This window comes from Vanacampus margaritifer, chromosome 8, assembly GCF_051991255.1.
Source record: "Vanacampus margaritifer isolate UIUO_Vmar chromosome 8, RoL_Vmar_1.0, whole genome shotgun sequence".
NCBI lineage: Eukaryota > Metazoa > Chordata > Actinopteri > Syngnathiformes > Syngnathidae > Vanacampus > Vanacampus margaritifer.
The window spans coordinates 11,400,088-11,422,288 of record NC_135439.1 but is presented as its reverse complement, the minus strand read 5'-3'; the positions used below and the strand labels follow the sequence as shown (position 1 = coordinate 11,422,288).

Below are 22,201 nucleotides of genomic sequence, written 5' to 3'. Positions count from 1 at the left end.
GTTATTCAAATTTTAATAACACATTTATGAATTCTAATTAAATAGTTACATACACATTTTTTTGTAATATTAACACTGGAACAAAGCATGTACACTATCGATCAAACGTTTGCACACAATTTCTTATTCTCTTGAATAAGAAGCTGTGTCCAAAACTTTGACTGATAGTGTATGTATTTAATCCAAATTAGAATCAAATAAATAAATAAACAAACAAATAAATAAATACAGAGTGTTAGCCAAAATTGAATAACACATGTACTTCTATTTATAATTGAACAATTAAATACATACACGCGTTCTCCCAATTTCAAATAATAAATTACACGTTAACCATACATTTATGTTTAATTAAAATTATAATTAAACAGTTAAAACCTTTATAATGTACGTGTAATTAATTACAACTGGAATAACACATGTATGTATTCATTTCCATTGATAATCAATTACATGAATACGTTATACTAATTAATGAAATTTAATGGCACACTGAAGTGAAAATAATGGCGTAATCATTTACTTAATTTTGACACTTTTGTTCTTCCATAACTTTGAAGGCGCTGCTTTTGTAGTTCAGCGAGTCTGCCGTTAGAGGGAGCTAAATGATGCATGGAAACTTGACGCAATGGCGGAACTGAAAATTTGTACAGTTACCCGTGTTTGATGTCAGTACTTGCAGGACGTGTTAATAAAGACAATATGTTTAATTGGCGTGATTGTGTACGTGACTAAGTTGAGTTCCAGATAGAAACTGTCTCATTTGGGATGGAATGGAATGGAACCAATCATTCGGTCAATGAAATTTTAGCTGTAAGTCATAATAAATATAATAATAATCAAGTAAGATTAAATTACAATGTCGAAAGGCAATCTAAATGTTCCCATTTCTATTTTATTTGCTGGTAAATGATGAAACGAAAAAACAAAAAAAACGGCATAAGCCTACATTTCCCATGATGCCTTTCGCTTAAGGGACCCAGCCCTCTACTTTCCATAACTTCGGTCTGTCGGATTTTCTGTTTTGCTGTGATTTGATGGCTTGTTGGTATCCGCAGGACTTGCTCCCTCGTTCTGCACCCCATTAGACGACCCTCTGCTTCCTCATCGTCCCCGAGAGACACTAAACATACTTTTGAATTCGCGGCGTTGTTGGAAAGATGTAGACTGCCTGGTCTCGGTTTGCGGGACTTTAGGAAGATATTCCTCCTCGAAGCGTCACCAGGAAGACTCACACGTTTTTTTCTGCACACGGGCCGTGTTGGTCCAGAGACACGAGAGGTGGAGAGGAGGACAGAGAGGTGGTTATCCCCGAGCTGTATGGCTGTCAATTTGTCGCAGGGCTCGTTTGCTGGACGTGAAAGGCTATGAGTGTCGTGCCAAGCCAAGACGAGGGCGGACAGGCGATGCCAACTGGCTAACAGCGCTAACCCAGGCGGGGATTACCATGCGGACGCGCACTATTTAGCACATTTCTCGACTTCCCTCCCCTTGCTTTTTCAAAACACATCTCGCTGTTGTCCGACGACCGAAACAAAATGCAGCCGTAACGACGGGTGAAGTCGGTAAGATAGCTCTTGTCGCCGCGATGTCGCAGAAGCTAGGAGCACACAAGTTGGCCATGGAGGGGAACGTGCAGCAAAAAAGCACCCCGCTAACTCGGGAGCTCACGCGGATATTCAGCAGCTACAACAAACACTCGGCTCTGCTCAAGAAGAACCTCAAGGAGACCAATGCCTTCTTCCGGGAAATTAGACAAAACTACAGCAACGCGTGTGCATCGGCTATGAGCTCGGAGTCAGCTTCTCTGGAGGCAGGTGGGTCAACATCCTCCCTTCTTCAGCATCCTTGCAAACACGCATATACTTACTGTGCACATTGATCATTTGTCTATGCCAGTTATACCCAAACACTGTGTAAAATTACCCAATTGAATTGGTTGAAAAATGATCATTTAATTACCTCTTTGTTCACCTATCTATGTCAACGCTGTATAGTGACACGAAGAAGAATTCCAAGCTTTTCCACTAGGTGGCAGAACGTACAGTTCACCTGTGTATACACCTGTTGCAATTCGTGCTGCAGAATACAGTGGTGCCTTGAGATACGAGTGACAAGATACGAACCGTCGGACGATTTTGGCCTTGCGAGCAAAAATTTGAGATACGAGCGCAGTAAGGCGTCAACGAACTCCACTCAATTCGCAACAAGCGAGCAGTTTGGCAGCTCGTAAACAGTTCTTAAAAAGAGGGTGTTAATTGCCACTCCCAGTTGAAGCTTACTGACAAACAAAACAAAACAAAGATGTTTGTACATGTTTAAAAACAGTGGCTGTGCTGTCGGAAAGGCCATTCAGCTTAATGCTAACAAACATTGTAAAACACATAGATGGGCTAATTAATGAATATTTTAATTTCCATTCCATTATTCAAAAACAGGACATTATTCAGTTGCTGATTTGGTTGGTAACATGCCAGAAAATAGGCAGAAATGTTGATCATTGTTTTCCAAATTAAAAGCAGATGTTTTATTTTGAAAAAAAGATCATCACTCTGCTTTCATGGAGTATAATTGTTTTGTGTTGAACTAAACTGGCCCAGATTCCACACCGAGTAAATACATTAGTGAGATCATAATTATTTCAGTATATACTGAATACCTTTTGTGACATTTTTCTTCGCTGGTATAGCAAGAGATTTTTGTAATGCAAAATATGTGCCTTGGTTCAAGAAAGGTTCGGACACACTGGTCCATGCAATGTCACAAAATTTCCAGAAAAGCCATACTGGGGGCAAGGAGGTTAGAACACATGTGCTGACTCAGTCAGAGTGTTTTATGTACACACTGAATCATGTTTGGTACTTTAAATACTGTACTCTCACTGGACACATCATCATGGATGTGCCTTAATAAAGCTAACAATGATACGTTTTGATGGACCCTTTCAGAATGGTATAAAATTAATAATTATGAATGTGTTTATTGTTTTTAGTGGTGCATCATACTGAGAAGATGCTCTTTTAGTTAAAATAAATATATACTTCATTTCACTTGATTTCAAAATGTACACATTTATTTGCTAACTCAAGTTGGGTGTCACGATGACAGTCTGTATGGCTGATTGAACGTTATTTTGTGTGTTGTATCCTTCTCCATCCTCTCATATGCCCATTGAGACGCAATGTCTGCAAGTATATACTGTTGAGGATTTTTTTTTTTAATTTTCCATTTTTATATTGATTCCAAAGCCACGCATATCAGGTTGATCAAAGACCGAATTTTCCATAGGTGTGAATTGTGAAGGTTGTTTGGTTGTGTATGTGCCCTCTGATTGGCTGTCCACCATTCCACGGTCTTCCCTTGCCTTTGCCTAAAGTCAGCTGGGATAGGCTCCAATTTACCCTCAACCCCAATGCGGACAAAATCAAAAACTTTTTTTTTTTTTTTTTTTTGTCAATTAGATTGCACATGTGAGCTCTGTTGTGACTGATTTAGTAATTTCCTCGAGATGTGATGTGTTGGCAGATAATGACTTCAAAAGATGTTTTGTTTTCAAATATTCAGTGAATGATTCATCCCTCCCCCTCACAAATGGCACCCCCACAAATGGCACACACCTGTGTATAAAGACTAAGCGCTTGCTGCTCAACATAATCTTCATCTTGGACTGAACAGCGCTAAACATTAGATGAGTCATACTCAACAGAAAGCATGGGATAATGCTCCCTTTCATGGGAGAAGCAAAGCACGTGTCCTCACTTTCTAAAACACTAGATTCATCCGGCCTTACATACAGTCCCCGTCCAAAAGTATTGAAACGGTACAGCAAAATTCATATCATGATATAAGTTGCATTTCTTCACAGTAACAGTATATATATCATGATATTATGATATTAATGGTTAAAAAAAAATCAATAATAATTTAATAAACTAATCATGTCTTAAAGGCTAGTTTAGTTATATAATGACAGATAATCCAAATTGACCAAATAAGTAACATCGATAAGCCAATTAGGGACATTTATTGTGCAAATCTCAAGTAGGGTAGCACAAGTTAGCGCTCCCTCGTGCAAAATAGTACAGGCTAAAAAATAATGTTTTCAAATAAAAGAATACAACTGGATTTTAATTAAGTTTTTTTTTTTAAATAATTAAAATATTTGTGTCAATGGGTTAATTAGCCTTTACCAATTCTGTTTTCAACTTGCACAATTAATAAGATCTTTAAAATTAACACACAAACACTAATTTGCAACTGCATTTGGATAGCTTAGCAATTAGCATGGCTTTGCCGTCTTTCTCCTGTTACTACCTCCCATTGTGATAATGATACTTAACATGAGTGTAGCATTATCACTGTCCAAAGTTGTTTAACAAATCTAGATGTAAATGGCATGAAATAAAAGCTGGAATTCCAAACTTTTGTCTCATATTCGTCTTTTGATCTGAATCCTAATTATTTATAATATACAACAAACCAAAGGAATTGACCTTGCCAGACTGTATCTCAACATAAAATAGCATCACATGATGTCACCTTCAGCGATTTGACCTACTTAAGTCTGCTTGCGACAGTACATTTTATGGAGCTTGAAGTTGCAATACTCGGACCACTTTTAAGTATTGACAGTATGTGCTGTCTGTCTGATCACAATCAACGGTCCAGTAATGAGGCGATAATAATATAAAAAAAAAAATCTTGTGCTGCTTTCTTCTGTTGCTTATGTAACCGTTTCAGATTGTGCTGAGTCACGCTGACGCAAAGTCAGTATGGTGGACACTGGATTGCCTTGTACAGTGACTTTGATGTGAGAAAATATCCAATTATACACGTTTGTCTATATTTTGCCTCTTTTTACGCAGGCGTCCTGCAGAATTTCCCCTCAGAGCTCTAACCGATCACGTGGCATTTATCCGGAACGCAGTGTCAATGGGCAGTGAAGCATGAAATCATGACGTGGCGCAACCTGTTTCATTCTTTACATTCTATTTCATTGTTAGTGCAGTGCTATTTTTATTATTTAAAAAAAAAAAAACATTCCGTATTTTTTGTTGATGTTCTATGTGGGGCTGGAACTAAAAATCTAAAAATGCATTTTTTAAATTTTTTATTTGGTCTCTATCACGGGTGGATCTTGATCATAACTCCCACGATAAACGGAGATTCACTGTAGACATGAATTGATTATGTTTTAATGAACCTTGTTGTTAACCTTGGTTCGTCTCTCCCCACAGGGCAATTGAGCTGCATCGCTTTCCCCACTCATGAAGAAGAATTCCTGCGTAACACCGTGGGCGCTGCCCCATACATCTTGGTGCTGGGCCAGAACTGCACTGCCCGCTACCAGCTGCTCAACTGCCTGCTGGGAGAGAGACTGCTGCCGCTGGGCCCCGAGGCCGGCGAGGCTTGCGGAGGCGTCCAGGGCACCCCGTGCAAGAGGCGCAAGTTGTGTTTCACCCACGGGAGGCAGACGCGACTCAGTCTGGCGCTGCCCGGCCAGTACGAGCTGGTGCACCAGTTGGCGGCGAACCGCGGCCGTTGGGATACGGTGCCCCGCGAAGATTTGGAGATCCACGAGGAATGCGAGGACCCGGCGCACAGGCTCGCGGAGCTGGAGATCACCCTGCATCATCATTTACTTCAGGTTGGTTTTTGTGAACGGAATCTATATTGGTTAGCAACATTCCGGTTACTGTCAGCTAAGTCAAATGAGCTCTGCCTCAAAATATGTCATTAGATTTGCGCAAAATCACACAAAAAGGGTTTTTATTTATGTAGAGTGAGTCAATATTTGAGGAATGTTTGGAATTTTTCACTTTGCAAACAATGGATGAAATTCAATTGATGTTTGAAGAGTGAAACATTTTGTTTGAGGGTGCTTCATAAGTATTTTTGCTATAAAACGGAACGCCCTAATTATAACCGTAATCCATTCTGTGATGCTGTTCCTCTTCCAGTTAGTTCTAACTTCAAAACATTTTTCTCTATAATTATAATTGAATTAATCTTTTCCAGTGCCTGACTGTCGGCATCATAAATTCTTAACCCTGCTGGCAACATTTGAATATTGTTAACTGTCGTACATGTTTACCTCTGTGTAATAATAATAATAATAATAATAATTTAAAAAAAAACATTCACCAGGAGTACACACAGCCAGAGAAAACATATAAATAAATATCAATTATGCACCGTCGATTGTACGGTACAACTTAGCAAGCAACAGTAGAAAATTGCAGTGAGGCAGTGATGAATGAGAAAGGGGGAGGGATTACGCCGTGTGCCTGGAAGGTGAGTCTTTTCTCACTAACCTGTTAACCCACTTAAACAGCTAACTGGGATGTACACTATAAAAAGTCTACACACCCTTATTCAAATGCCATGTTTTCCTGATGTGAAAAGTGGACTAAGATAAATCATATCAAAACTTTTTCCACCATTAATTTGACCTAATAAAACTCAATTGAAAAATAATTTATTTTTATTTTTTTTTTAGAGAGAGAGAGGAAGTAAAGTATTGCTTTTTGGAGATTGTTTCCACATGTTCTAAATAGTCAATAATACTCCTTTTTGCTATTGACCTCTAGGGAGCTTCCCTTAACAGTTTTCTTCATATCTTTTTTCAGTTTTGGAGAGAATTCAAGTTCTTGGTAATTTCACTGCTGTGCTACATTTTCACCACCTCATAATGGCCACACTGTGTTCTGATATATTTAATGCCGTGGAAATTATTTGGAAGTTCTGCAGACCACTTGAACTTTATTTTGGGTGCATCAGAAGCACTTTAGGTGTGTCGTGAATCGTGACTATCATTAACATGAGTTTGAATGTGATTGGGGTCGGGGGGTGTAGACTTTTTATATTCACTCGACATTTTGTCAGTATGCAACAGGTTCAATTTCTGGCTGTGTGGCCATTGCAATTTTCCTATTTGTCTCATCATTTGTGGTGGCAAGACAAAAAAGAAAAACACTTGTGGAATTAAGCCTTGGGGTCGTCACTGAGCCAAAGTCTCACATGATAAGCTGACATCTCACATGACGTCAGGCATAATGGTGGTTCGGCCTCATTTTCTGCTTGAGTTATGAGGCATATTTTCCATCATGTTAAGTTTGAATTGTGTGATTTTCAGTGAATATGGCAACCACCGCAAACATTGTTTTGAACATTGGCTGACGGGTGAAGTTATGTGGGAACAATTGGAAATTCTTGTTCACAGTTTTACAAACCTGCTCTAATGAAAGCCGAAAATCCGAATGAGCTGGGGGGGGTGAATCGATTTGTGCTCAGTCACGTGTGAGGCGGAAATTTTTTGTCATCCAGTTGCTGCAAGTCCCTCATGTCAAACTCCGAGACGCCAGGCCTGATGCCTGCCTCAGGGCAGCCCACCCTCCTCACCCCTTTACGTAATGCTGCTGGTCTGGTGCGATTCACATGACTAGGTTGTGTAGGGAAGAGGAAAAAAAAAAAAAATCCAAACACCTTTGATATGAAAATCTGGATCTGGAAATATGTTCGGTAGCTGTGTAGCTAGAAAAGTGCCATGATTCAAATGATTGCCTTAGGGTCTTAACAATAAAAAAATAAGTTGAAATTCAGTGTCGGAATATATTTCACGAGTGTTCGCTATTCATAATCACATGTCGCTTCAAATACTTTGCATCTGACCTCAATTCTTGATGAGAGATTAGCAATCACATTTACAATACATTCAAATTTTACTTTTGCGCATTTGAAGTTGATGAATGTTGTCAGCCGGCGCTGATGGAAATGCCTATCGAAGTTTGCTTTTAAGAAGGTGTGGAAGATTTTCACGCGCCAGTTCATGAGCACATGTTCCTTCTTAGGGACTAAACCAGCCTGAGGTTTCTGCTCAATGAAAGAGAGATTAGCGTGTTTGGGTGGGTGTTGTGAAGGCACAGAATCTCTCTGCTCGCTGTGGTATTCGTTCACATACTGCTGCCACAGTCGCAGCCACCTGCGGATGTGGAGACACTCGCTAATTAGTCCTCCTGGTGCGGCTCTATTTCGGCACCCAAAGGGACAAAGGGTCCAAAGCAGTTCTCGTGTTTGTTTTAAAGGTACATAACGTGTCAGCGCTCCATGAATTCGCACCAGACAGTCAACTTGTTAACAAATGCCTGCAACTTTAGCAATCATGCAGTAGTCTTATTTCTTACAGCGCTCAATTAGCTTACTGGATCATATTGAATGAGGAAATAAATAAATAAATAAAAAATAGATTTTTTGGACTTTGAGGACAAAAATAGTAGAGCTGTCTGTCACTCACGAATCTTTTTAGAAGTACGCCTCTGAAAATAACACTTAAGTTTGCCTAATGTTCATTTATTTTTGACTTTATAGGCATTAGGCCTTTTTTTTGTCAACTTTACATCAAACTTTATTTTTGTCTCTTTTTTTTTTTTTTTTTTAGTTTAAAGAGACCCCAAACCTTGAGCATCTTTATTTTTTCTCTGTCTCGCTCACTGGCAGCCATGCCCCTGACTGAACCCAACATGGCTTTGGGCGGCGCAAATATGGTTTTAAAATGATTAAATATAGTTTTGAGAGTTTGCAGAGTTAGACCCTCCCCCATCCCTCAGTTCTTAAAAAAAAAAAAAAAAAAAAAAAATCCAACCACACTGACTTTTTCTTGCAGGCTCTTTGTTGAAATCAAGATTCAAACACTGTATTGATCTGAATGCTTGCAGGCTATCTTTGTTCCAGAAAGGCAGCTCAGTTGGTGTTTCTTGGGGATGGCACTGACTGCCTCCTTTGTGTTGCTACGTCTGCCTCTTTACCATCACGACCTCGCTGCTTCCAAGCTCGTTTTTCTTATTTATTTATTCAAAGGTTAGGCAAATCAACAGTAGGTATTATTTGCTGACCTTCCCACAGATACAACATGAATTTACAGTGGAAGCGCTAAGGTCGGATATTATCTTCTCATTGTGAATGTTTACATCATGAAAGTTTAGATTGACCAGTTTAGGTTAAAGTAACCAAATTGTTAGCTTACTGTACACTTGGAATGGCCCGAAATGCGTTCAATGGCCTGAATTTGCTTTCCACTCCCTGCCAAAGGAGATAATCTTGTACTCTAGCTGCATGTTTGCCTACATCGGCTTAGTTAGAGCGTTGTCTCTCAATTGGCTGCCTAATGTTAAACGGTGAGTCATAAAACAACAATGAGCTAAAGCAGATCATGGAAGTCCGTAATGTGGGTGTGTCATGACATAGTAACAAACAAATGTCATTGTTTGTTTTTCTTTGAGTTACAACTGTTTTTATTAGATTGGCTGAAATAGTCAATCTGAAGATTGAAATGGCGGGTCGATGTCACCATAAAATACATTTTCTGATCATAATAATAATAATAAACCTGAAGCAAATGACAGTGGCTTTATTGAAAGTTTTGTATTTTTGGATCCCCCCACCCTCCTTTCTGGATTTGTTTTATATAACAGTGTTCCCTCCTTTTCCGCTGGGGTTAGGTTCCAAAAAATACTCACAATAAATGAAATCCATGAAGTAGTCAGCTTTATGTTTTACATTTATTATAAATGTTTTAAGGCTCTAAAACCACTCACCACGTTGTTTATCCACTTTTCTCATCGCGGCATTGACATTTTCTCACATTTCTCTCTTGTTCTATGTTCAAACCTTCATACATTTTATAAAACAGGTAGGTTACATTACTGAAAAGAAAAAAAAGCCAGCAAAATTGGACCAAAAAAATCTGCGAGTAGTGAACTGCGTTATAGTGAGGAAAAACTTGTATCTTGAAATCAAACCACAGGCCTTTAAATGTTTTTTTCCCTCCAGCGTTACTCTTACCATCCTTGATATCAACTAACCCCATAAAGGCTATTTAGCATGTCATTGGCAAAATTCAGTGCGACCTCTGTGACGGTCTTTGACAAACTGATTTCTTGTCATTCGCAACAATGTGAAAACAATTCTGCTTAAGAGTGTTTCATGTTTTCGGGTCGTCTTTCTTGTTAAGCCGAGTCGTGCACAGTACGTTTGTTCGGTCCAGCTATCCTCTTTAAAGATACTAGCACTGTTCCCCCCCCCCAGAAGCTGTAAACCAGAACAAATTCCAAATTACTGACTAAACTGTGCCTAAAATTACGTTTCGTTGAGCTTCTCAAATGAGTACAGCGACATTTACGTCTCATGCCTGCTTTACATTTTTAGAAGGTTGTGGAACTGATCTGTAAGGAAATCAGTCAACTCCACTTTGTTATGGTCGTTCTGTGTGTTTATGAATACTTAAAAAAAAAAAGATGGATTACATTGCTTAAAAAATAGGTTGAAAACGAGCAATACTAATCGCAGATGCGGTGTTCTTCTCCAGAGATTTAATGCATCGCTGCTCAAACCACTCCACTGCAGTGGAAGCTAGCATTAGCAGAGTCGGACATTAGCCGAAAGCTACTTGAGGCTAACCGCGATTGCCACTAGTCTTAATGGATTCATATCAGCGGAAAGGGCCAAGGGCAACGGCACAAAGTGAAGTTTCATTGCCAGATTATGTCCATTAATGTGCAGACTACAACTGTGTGCTAAACAACTACTTGTATTTTTCCTCAGAAATAAACACTTTGTAAACACTGGATATGTACCCATGAAATCCTTCTCAATCAACACCTCTGGACTTTTGTTAATGTGCGGTGGTGATTTTGTCATAAAAGGGATATTTCTGGGTGGAAAGTCTATGTTTACCCCTCCAGCCAATCACAGGGGGGGGGGGGGGGGGGCATGTTGTTGAAGGCAGGCGCATTGTTGACGAGAAAAGTGGGAAGTTGAGCAATGGGAGGAGTCCGTTTTGTTTACAAACAGAAACGGTCAAAACTTAAGACCGCACCTTTAATTTCTCAGAGGATAAATGCTATGGCACTGCACTGTGTTGTTACTGTCATACTTAATAATGGTTATACTTGTTGGAATACAAATGACCGCGGTTTATATTATAACATGCTATGATAAGATATGTTACGCTACGTTACGTTATGCTATGATATGTTATGTTACGCTACGTTACGTTACGTTATGCTATGCTATGCTAGTGTTTCTCAACCAGTATGACGTGGCCACTGATCTGAATATATGACTATAGCCGATAGCCGATACACGCCCGTTGAAGTCACATGGCGGCCATCTTGCTCCTCTCATCTTGCAAGCAGACTGTTGTATAAACTATACGGTATATGTACAGATTAGACATATACAGCTCGTGGGCAGTTAGTATAGGGCCGGGCTGTGGGGTTGGGGGTTTGTGGCAGGGCGGTGACTATTTTTTAACAATTAATAAAATAAAATAACAAATGGACGGTATGTGCTGCTCTGAAGACCCCCTTTTTCTTTTATCGCTCAGTTCCTAAGACCCCAATATAAAATTTGGCAGAAGCATCTTTTGTTGAATTATAGTTATAATTCTTTAATAAAAATATACAAGTTTCCTCCTGTAAACTTCATTAAGCATATCATTTATGCATGTATTTAAGTTGTAAAATGTCTGAAGTCCTCTTGTTTATGTTAACAACATTTCAAACATCATAAATCATGCTGTTTCTACTAAGTACTGTCTCAAATGTTCTCCAATTTCGATGCTGTAAATGTATAGGATCATAGGATGAGAAACGTTTCTTGGGAAGAGCAATATGGCGGCCTCGCGGCTTCAGAAGTCTTGGCCTATCGGCTATACGTGGCACATTGGTGTGCCGTGAGAGAACATCAAATAAGATACGGGAAATTATCTAATGTCAATTATTTTGACCAAAAGTAATTATTTTCTAATAAAATTATTATATTATAGCATAGCATAGCATAGCATAGCATAGCATAGCATAGCATAGCATAGCATAGCTGCAGTCACACCTGGCATAAGTCGCTGGACAATCTAAACTAAGCTTATAGGATTTTGAAGCATCTTGGGAAAATTAGCTTTTTCCGCCATCATTTTACCGTAGCTGTAAATTGAAATGAGCCAAAAATATTTGTGTTTCCTCATCAGGAAGCAAAGGTGATGGTCGTGCCTTGCGCGAGCGTCCAGCCCATGGAGGAGGCCCTAGAAGACTGCACTCGCAATGTGATCCCTATCATACTGTACGCCATCAAGGAGGACTCCTTAAACACAGAGCAGGTGGCCGAGCTTTGGAAAGTCAAAGAGATGCTCTCCTTTCCCATCTGTTTTATCCGCCTCCCCGACACGATGCCCACAGCCTCTCCGGAGCCGACCCGCCGCGCAGATAAGGATAAGGAGCGGGAGAAGAGCGCCCTCCATAAGCAGCTGCTCTCGCTTGGCTTTCTCAGTGGCCCGACGGGAAATTGCTCCTGTGGGGCCCCCACACAAATGCCCACCCCGGGTGCCAAGCCGCAAAGCATGCTGGGTGAAGCTTTCGAAAGACTACACAGGCTGCTGGTGCCTTTTACACGCCAGGTGCTTCAAAATCAACAGGTGGAGGCCGCCAGCCTGCTCAACGGGCTCCACTGTCGCTGCCTGGATCTTTTCATCAACCAGGTCAAATCAGTTCTACCTTATAAGCATGTGACCCTTATTTGCGTTCCTTCAAGTGCCCGTCTTTAAAATGCACATGAACCAAACAGTAAGAAGCATTTGTCCTTTCTGCTCCTCCTCGCACCCTGCAGGCCTTCGACATGCAGAGAGACCTGCAGATAACCCCCCGTAGGCTGGAATACACCCGTGAGAAAGAGGGGGAATTGTTCACATCCCTCATGGCCATCGCTAACCGCAAGCAGGAGGAGATGAAGGAAATGATTGTGGAGACACTTTGCAGCATGAAAGAGCAATTGCTTGAGGATGCTGCCAACTTGGAGTTTACGGGTGAGTTGGCTTGCAAGCAGGCACGTTATGAAGAAGTGCCCTTGTCTTTATTTGAGCAGTCTCATAATAATAACTTGGAATCATCGCGGTTTGTTTGCCAACATTTTACAATAACTAAAAGTTGTCATGAAACGCATTGAAATTATTTCAGATGTTTAAGCCAATATTCCTAGGATATACTGTAGTTTAAATACTGCAGTGCACTCTTAACTTTGTTTATGGATGTGCAAAAAAAAAAATATATATATATATATATTTTTGTATCCTGTTTAAAACATTTTGTCGTGTGTTTTTATTACTAGCTGAGTGTTTTAGCTGTTGTAGAATGCAAAAGGTTTGCCCTATAAAAGAAGGTGGTTGTGACATGGCAGACTAATCCTCTGGGGGGAAATGCCATTATTAGCTGCCATTTTTTTTTTCCTGAAGGTGGTTTGATGTGGGATCAGAAGAGGAAAAAGTTAGCTTGACATTTTTTTAGCACGCTATATGAAGTGATACCTGCCATCTTTATGGTGAAACATAAAAAAAAAAATGCACTTCGATTTAGAAAATGAAGAAGAAAAAAAAAACACTTTAAATAATGAACAGTTCTTAGAGATTAAAAGCAAACATGTATTGTACTTAGGGCTGGGCGATTTGGGAATCTCGATATTTATTTACCGGTATTTTTATATTTATTTATTTATTTTCCCCACTCATTCAGGACGATTACGATTTTACTCGATTTTAATCTAAAAAACCCAACAAATATTTATTTAAATGTTTCATTTATTAAAAAATAATTCCTGTACAAAATGTTCAGACAACAATAATGTGTACGGATTCTAAATCAGTTTTAAGATAAACCTAGCATTCACGGTTTGCGCTTAAATAATTAAACAATTAGCTATTGTAAAACATGTCTTGTAAACCGCCCATCCAGCATTTTGCCACATGTGCAAAATTACAACACACAATAATATTAGGATGTAACAGAACATCAAAACATACAGTATGTAATAATTCAGAAGACTGAACTTAAATCTATGCGGAAGTTTCAAGTGATATCATTAGAGAAGACATATTTTTCAGGAAAATGTTGTTCGAATTCCCAATGCAATAGTACAACTTTCAAATCAGTGTCCATTTTTAATCCAGCAATTGCTATATAAATTTGGGAGACTGCTGGTCAAATCATCAATCAAGCTAAAGTGCAAGTGTGTGTAATTGCAAACGCATTCCCTTTGACTGCAGACATCATCGTAACAACTAACGGCGAGCCGGTTACGTCGAAGGAGATCAAGTCTTGCATCCACCAGATCCAGGAGCTGATTGTGTTGCGTCTGAATCAGGCCGTGGCCAACAAGCTCATCAGCTCCGTGGACTACTTGAGGGAAAGTTTCGTGGGAACGCTCGAGCGATGTCTCAGCAGTCTAGAGAAGTCCACCATCGACTCGTCCTCGCACAACATCACCTCCAATCACCTCAAACAGGTGCGCGGACATTCGTCTTTACAGTACATCACACACAAACTAACAGATTTGAACAAACTTTTATATCCTGAGTTCTCCTCGACGTTAACTTGCTCTGCGTATCTCTTGTAGTTATTAAACGCCGCCTATCACGTTGAGGTCACCTTTCACTCGGGATCCTCGGTCACGCGTCTGGTGTGGGAGCAAATCAAACAGGTAAATCATTCAAGAATCCAGCACGTTTGGCGTTAACGCGGCGACCGGTGCTTCCTGAGTGACCACGCGCCTCTCCCAGATCATTCACAGGATAACGTTCGTGAACCCGCCCGCCATCTCGCACGAATGGAAGCGCAAAGTGGCCCAGGATGCCATCGAAAGTCTCAGTGCCGCCAAACTGGCCCGAAGCATCTGCTCCCAGTTCAGAACCCGCCTCAATAGCTCCCATGAGGCCTTTGCAGCATCCCTGCGTCAGGTTAGCATGTCCCATTTTCCTTTCTTCCTACGTTTTTGCACAAATGCTGCTAAACGTATTTACGAGCAGCAAACCACAATTACATGATTCAATTGTAAATGATTTTCTTTAAAATTGTGTCTCAAAAAAACTAAAATGCTTCTGAAAATGAGCTCTACCGCTCTCATCTTTCTTTCAAGTATGTGAAGGAAGCCAATTAACCTACCAAGGTAATAAAGATGTACAGAATGATGCACCATCTGAAACCATGGCAACCAAAAACATCCCCTCCATGGAGGTGGGGGAAAAACTGACATAATGACAAATTCAGGTTGTGATTTCCAAAACTACTCTGGCCTGATTTTTTTACATCAAGCATTTCAGATTAAAGATGAAGATGTTTTAAGTTTTTCTTTTTTTCTTTATATTATACTGTGGATAGACCAATAATCGGAAACTATAGAGAGCTATGGTATTTACCTGTTTAAGTTTCCATTTAACTTTTTACTGATAATCTTGTAAGCTCCCTGAACATTTTGTTAGAAATTTAAAAGGATGTCCATTGTCTAAGATGAAAAAAACAAAAACAATTTGAAAAGTCAGAATTTTTTTGACATGCAGTCAAGATTGGCATTTGCATTTTAGAATATTTCTCTGCCAATATATATCCCCCCCCCCTTTTTTTTTTGTTTTTTTTTTTACTGAAAATGAATATCGGATCCAAATATCGGTTATTGTGGATGACTAATAACCGGCATCAGTATCAGCACTGAAAAAAACATATCAGTCTATCTCTATATTATACATACTCAATTCAATATCCAATTGCATATTTCTTGTGCTAACACTGTGTGAAGCCCTTCGATAAATCTCGGCATGCTTATGACAATCTGTTCTTTCCTGTTCTTTTCCCATTTTGGTTACCCTGTAATGTGGACATAAAAGCAGATCAAATCTTGACATTTGACTTGAAAACATTCACAGAACATGCGTTCATTATAGCTCGTTACACCATAGAGCCCCTCGTCATGGACATGAACGCTGTCACGGATCCGATTTTGGAGGCCTGACGCCAATTCTATGCCGAATGAGCAGTTTCACGCCGAGACCGTTTATGAAGATCATCACAGCTGATATGTTCAGCATCTCTTTACATCTCGCATCACTCGTGCTTAAGTGAAGTACTTGAATTGATTAAGCCGCATCTCACACTTGAATGGCCTTACAAAACGGTTTGTGTAAAGTTTCTTTAGCTGTCATCACATGAGAGCTTGTGTGGCTCTTTAATAACTTGCAATGAGAACAGAAGAAAGTTAAAATAACTCGTTTTTCACAAATTGGGAAGAATTTGTGCCTTTGAGTAGTGTTATCTTACCTGTGTGTATTTGTTTCCACAGCATTTGTGTAAAAATATTTGTTATTTGAAGGATTATTGCTCCCGAAGTTGATGCTAACTTCCTGTTAGCATTTGAATGGGATCTTCCCTTCACTTGCATTAGCATTAGCACTAGGCTCGCGATGTGTTAAAAACGAAGTTGTTATATTATATTATATATAACACTGTATGTAATTATCCTTATCGTGTGTTTAGTTTTACAGTTAACTCCAACTGGAGTGTTGTTAAACAGTTTAAAGGACGCTTAGGGACGGCAGAATCGCACTGATTCGTTCTGCGCTAGCTAAAAGCTACATGGTGCATTCGGGGCCCTTTCACAACGTAGGAAACTGGTAAACGCACCGCAAAATTCTGCACATTAATCGTTTTTCTTCGATCATTACATTTCAATGATCGAGAGAAGCCAAAATCGAAATCCTGATAAAATGTCAGTTAATCGTCCAGCCCTAATAGAACCCTTAACGTGGTCTGCTTTACAAATGATGACTCCTGTGTTCCATTTGAATTGCAGTTTTAAAAAATCATCTTTCATGGCTCATTCACATTTTTAGAAGCAAAGAAACCTTTCAGTCGTGCAAACACTGCAGCAATCTAGCGCCAATGTGAACTTGGCTTTCAGGCCGCTCTCACGCCAACTTTGAGGGTCTGCCGCAAGACTGATGAGAACGCAAACCTGTAGGAGGGAGTTTATGAAAAGGGATGCTTGGACAAACATTGATTTACGGCGGCTGTCAGCTCAGAAAAATAACATTCATCCGCTTAAGTTTGTGTTGGCGTGGAACGCTGCATTTATTAATTTGACAAACGAGGAGGAGGAGGTCAATGCTGCTTGTCAGTGAGAAACGGAGGCCATGGTGATCAAGTTACAATGAGTTTGTTTGTAATGGAGGAGTTGATGAATGAAAAGTGGTAATGACAAACAAAACGCTTCTGATGAGGCATTTTGTGTGTCCGTTTGCAGTTGGAGGAAGGCCACACGGGTCGATTGGAGCGCACCGAGGACCTGTGGCTGCGCGTGAGGAAGGACCATGCCCCTCGGCTGGCCCGCCTGTCGCTGGAAAGTCGCTCCCTCCGAGACGTGCTGCTGCATGGTGAGCAGGATTATACTGTGATACTTTTGGATATTTTATTATTGTTAGTTTTTTATTTATTTCGTGTTCACAGTGCTTTTTAAATTAGGTTAGTTTTAATATCGCAGAATTGTTTGTGTTTATTAGTTTTTTTTTTAAATGCTTTATTTCATTTTAGGCTTTAGTAGTTTTAGTATTAGTTTTAGCTTTAAAAAAATTGAGTATTTGTCTGGCGGACAAAAAAAAAAGTCACTAAGTAATGTTTAAATAACCTCCAATTCTCTTGCAGGGGTGGAGGTTTTAAAAAATAAAAATGCACATCAAATAAATGGCTGCACAAGTGTGTATCTTTCCAAGGTTTTTTCCCGAACGAATATTGAATTAATCCCGCTCCCGTCTGGTCCCGTGAGGTTTTTATCCTGTCCCGTCCCAATCCTGTAATTAAAGGTAAATTCACTTCCATCCCGCGGGAATCCCATGACCCAAAAAATGTTATTGCATCTGTGGGTATGTGTTCCCACAAGACTTGTGAGTGGATATTCGTTATTTGAAGGAAAAACACTCCCGAAGTCGATGATAACTTCCTGTTAGCATTTGAATGGGATCCTCCCTTCGCTTTTAGCATTAGCGCTAGGCTAGCGATGTTTTAAAAACAAAGCATGTTTTGTATTTAAATAAAGAGTAGATGTAATTCTTAACTCATTCACTCCCAGCCATTTTCACTGAAGCAATCCCCTTCACTCAGGCTGTTTTACTGGATTTTAACAGATTTTGCAAGGCCCACAGAATATTATGTTACTACCAAAAGAAAGATTAGAGTCACTTCTTTCATCAGGAAAAAAAAAGTATATTTCTGTTTCCGTTTTGCAGCAATTAGCATTAGAATATAGCAAAGTTTGCCCATTATTCACAAATATTTTTTTCAACATGGTCCTGGTTGATCTCTTTTGCTCTGCTGTCACCTGCTGGCCGTTCGTGTAATTACCATTTCTTCAACCGTTCTTTGCAGTTGAAAGGCTGCATCAAAGCTTTTTGTATGCTCTACCATAACAAATAAACATAAAAACGTTTTTATGGTACTTAAAACATTTAAAATAAAATGTATTTCTACATTTTTGGGAACAAATGAGTTAACGCCGTGTCTTTAGTTTTACAGTTAACTCCCAAATGCGGTGTCATTAGACATCTTAAAGGACACTTGGGGACAACAGAATAACCGGAATAACATAGGCTACGCACTTGCTAGTTGCTAATGCTACGCGAGCAAAATGGTGCATTCGGGGTACTTTCACAGCGTGGGAAACTTCGGCTTTCTTCGATGACGTTTTAAGGGGAATATAATCGGCCGCCGATTATTAAAAAATACTGCGGCATTTTTCCTCCCTCACCCCATGCCTATGACCATATTTGGACTGTCAATGTTACCGCCTGACAGCAACAATACCGTACATTCGTAAGATTAACTTCACATTCCTTTTTGTCGATGCGTCTGATTTGCCTGCGTTGACAGATGCCGGTTGTCTTCCAACAGGTAAACCAAAGATCGGCCGCGAGCTGGGCCGCGGCCAGTACGGAGTCGTGTACTTGTGCGACAGCTGGGGGGGCCGCTATCCATGCGCCCTCAAGTCTGTGGTGCCACCCGACGACAAACACTGGAACGACCTGGCTCTGGAGTTTCATTACACGAGGTGACTTCTCGTTGAAAAGCAGCAATTCATGTCATGTGATCAATGCCCTTGCAACCGCAGTGCTTTTAAGAATTCAGTTTTTGGCCCGTTGATGCTTTTTTCTGCAAAAGTGTCTTTCTTAGCACGCGCTTGCCCGAAGTGTCACAAAGCAGAGGAATGCGCGCTCAAGTCACAACTTGTCGCTCAGGTCGCTGCCCAAGCACGAGCGTCTGGTGGACCTGCACGGTTCCGTTATCGACCACACGTACGGGGAAGGCTCCAGCATTGCCGTGCTGCTCATAATGGAGCGGCTGCACCGAGACCTCTACACCGGCCTCAAGGTGACGCCTCGTTTGGCAATCAAAATATTACACGGAGTGGGCTTGCTTGCTTGTAGCGCTAAAATTATGTTTGATGTATGACTGCTGATATCGTCTCTGAATTGCAGCTCGAAATGTTTTGGCTCTTCTTCAGTCTTCCCTTTTTGAAAAATCTCTCTAAAGACGTTTGAGACGAGCAGTTTGAGATTTTTTTTTTGTGTACAGCAAATGTGAGCCGCAATATTTCAAACTATTTTCTTGCTCAGTTAACGTTCCTTTTATGTTTTTTTTGTTTTTTTTGGTTCATGTCAGGCCGGTTTGTCACTGAGGGAGAGGCTGCAGATCGCTCTGGATGTTGTGGAGGGGATCCGCTTCCTGCACAGTCAAGGCCTTCTGCACAGAGACATAAAGCTCAAAAATGTTCTGGTAAGTGCAAACCTGCCTTTAAAAATTGATTATTTTAGGTAATTTCGTGTGCATTCTATGTTAATTTTCGGGATTTCTTTTTTTGATTTTAGACATTTTATAATTACTTTTTAAATGTTTTTTTTCCCTCCTGCCTTTAATTTTTTTTTTTAATTTGCAATTTTAAAATGCAATTTTGTGTAATTTTTTTGTATATATTTACACATTTTTTTGATTTTTTTCTTTTGCTTTTGGACAATTTATAGTTACTTTTTAAACGTTTTCTGCCTCTTTTTTTAAATTAAATTATCTGACATTTTTGACAATTTAATAGACATGTAAGGTGAATTTTTACTTTTCCTTTTTTGGACATTTTATGGTCACTTTTGACATTTTTAGGTCTTTTTTTTTAGTCTTTTTCATCTACCTTTCAGCTCTTTTTCTGACAACTTAAAATTTTTGGAATATTTAATTATTCATTGTTTATCTAAATCAATCGATTTGAATATTTTATCTACAAAATAAAAATAAATATGTAAATAATAATAATTTCTTCATTTAAAAAAAATATTATTGATGCACAGGCATCCACAGGAAACATGTGGCTCCAGAGCCGCAGGTTGTAGACCCCCTTGATTAGCCTATGGATATTTTGACCCTGACTGATTTAAGGATAGCTACACACTGGTGCAATTGTTTTGTATCGAAATCTAAAGATTCTGAAGATAAAAGAATAGATAAAAAGTGCACTAACAAACCACCACTGTTTTCTTATTTACACATTCCATTCACATCAAACACTGAAGTTGTATTCTTTTCCTGTCAACCATTCAGCAGCTTGTTAAATCCTCTTCCTTGCTTCCTTTCACACTGTAGCTAGACAAGCAGAACCGTGCCAAGATCACCGACCTGGGCTTCTGTAAACCGGAGGCCATGATGTCCGGCAGCATTGTGGGAACCCCCATCCACATGGCACCGGAGCTCTTTACAGGTACCGTCGTATACATAAGCAAATGGTGGCCGGTCCTTTTTAATGGCGTCTCCTCACAGGAAAGTACGACAACTCTGTTGACGTCTACGCCTTCGGGATCCTCTTCTGGTACCTGTGCACCGGATCCGTTAAACTCCCGGAGGCCTTTGAAAAATGCTCCAGCAAGGATCAACTCTGGAATAATGTCAAAAAAGGTGATCGAGCACCTTGAGATTTAATTTATTCTGTGACCATGCTCATAACTACAAAATGAAAACTCTCAAAAGTTCAAAGGTCGTCCTGAAAAATCACCTGTTTTGGCCTCCAGGCGCCCGACCCGAACGCTTGTCCTCCTTCGACGAGGAGTGCTGGCAGCTGATGGAGGCCTGCTGGAACGGCGACCCTTCGCAGAGGCCCCTGTTCGGCATCGTGGAGCCCGGCCTGCAAAGCATCATGGTCCGCCTGTGCAACGACGGCTCGGAGCAGAAAAGCAGCAGCCTGGAAGACTCGAACTGAAAACACTGCCGACAAACGAACGCGCGCGACGGGGGACGGCGGTCGTCGAAAAGTATTTTTGTCGTATTTATGAACGGATGCTCGACGGCCGCAATTTGTGACCCGTGACGTTGTCCTTCTTGTTCACATGTGGGATTTATGTAATTTATGAGGGGATACGGATGTTTGCAAAGTTGTGTGTTTTATTGTTTATTTGTATAGAAGTCCTCCACTTTGACATGCTAACTGCCACTCCTTCACAAAAAACGTTACTAGATGCAACTTTTAAATGTCGTCCGTTACAAGTGTTGTGAGCAACAAAAAAGATATATAAAAGATACATTTTAGATTGTATTTAATGTCTGCATCTACACAAACACCTTTTTTTTTTTTTAAATAAAAGGATATGTTACAAGTCAGATGTTCTTGCCACTGAAATAAGTTCTCCAGCCGTTCAGTCATGTGACCTCTAACGTTCAACAGACTTTTTCATTGTCCGTCTTTTCTACTGGAACAAATGAATATTTTGCAAGAATTGTTCCCGTCTCACATTAAGCTCCCTCCCACAAGCTATTCCTCATTTGTTGATGTAAATAAGTACGTTTTAGGGGGAGGCCAGTTTTAAGAGGACGTGAGAAGCAGCTACATGTGGATATATGTCGTTGGGGGTCGGAGGTGGCTTAAGCCAAATCCGTGAGAATCTGACCTCGAGGTCAAAGGTGAAATCCCTATGCAGAGGAAAAATTACAAAAATTAGGGTCACTGTCTTGTAATTGCTAACTTTACGCATCCACACCAATTTGTTCAATTGCAACAACACCAAATATGGCTTATAAACATACTTACCACCAGGGTTATTATATTTTTGGACTTTTTCATTTTAGTTAGTTTTTATTTTGTTTTGAGTTTTTTATTTTTTATTTTATTTAGTTAGTTTTAGTTTTCAGGGTGGTTCTGTTAGTTTTTATAAATTTTAGGTATTTAATAAATGCTTAGTTTTAGTTAGTTTCAGTATTAGTTTAAAGTTTTTTTAAAGCGTGTATTACTTGTGCGCAATATTTAAAAAACACCATGGGAGCAACGTCATCGGAAGGTGCTTTTCTATTGGCTGCTGCTAGATGAC

The 22,201-nt window shown here is 39.9% G+C and overlaps 1 protein-coding gene across 1 annotated transcript; it reads left to right on the top strand.

Annotated features, from left to right (window-relative positions):
• Positions 1 to 986: 986 nt before the first annotated feature.
• Positions 987 to 21,497, top strand: dstyk (dual serine/threonine and tyrosine protein kinase). The gene is made up of 14 exons (XM_077573895.1): positions 987 to 1,817; positions 5,238 to 5,647; positions 12,023 to 12,529; positions 12,658 to 12,853; positions 14,087 to 14,325; positions 14,437 to 14,520; positions 14,600 to 14,776; positions 17,113 to 17,242; positions 18,753 to 18,909; positions 19,097 to 19,229; positions 19,521 to 19,634; positions 20,490 to 20,604; positions 20,664 to 20,798; positions 20,912 to 21,497. The coding sequence occupies exons 1-14, from the start codon at positions 1,589 to 1,591 to the stop codon at positions 21,097 to 21,099; spliced, it is 2,814 nt and encodes a 937-aa protein (XP_077430021.1). The 5' UTR covers positions 987 to 1,588; the 3' UTR covers positions 21,100 to 21,497.
• The last annotated feature ends 704 nt before the right edge of the window (positions 21,498 to 22,201 follow it).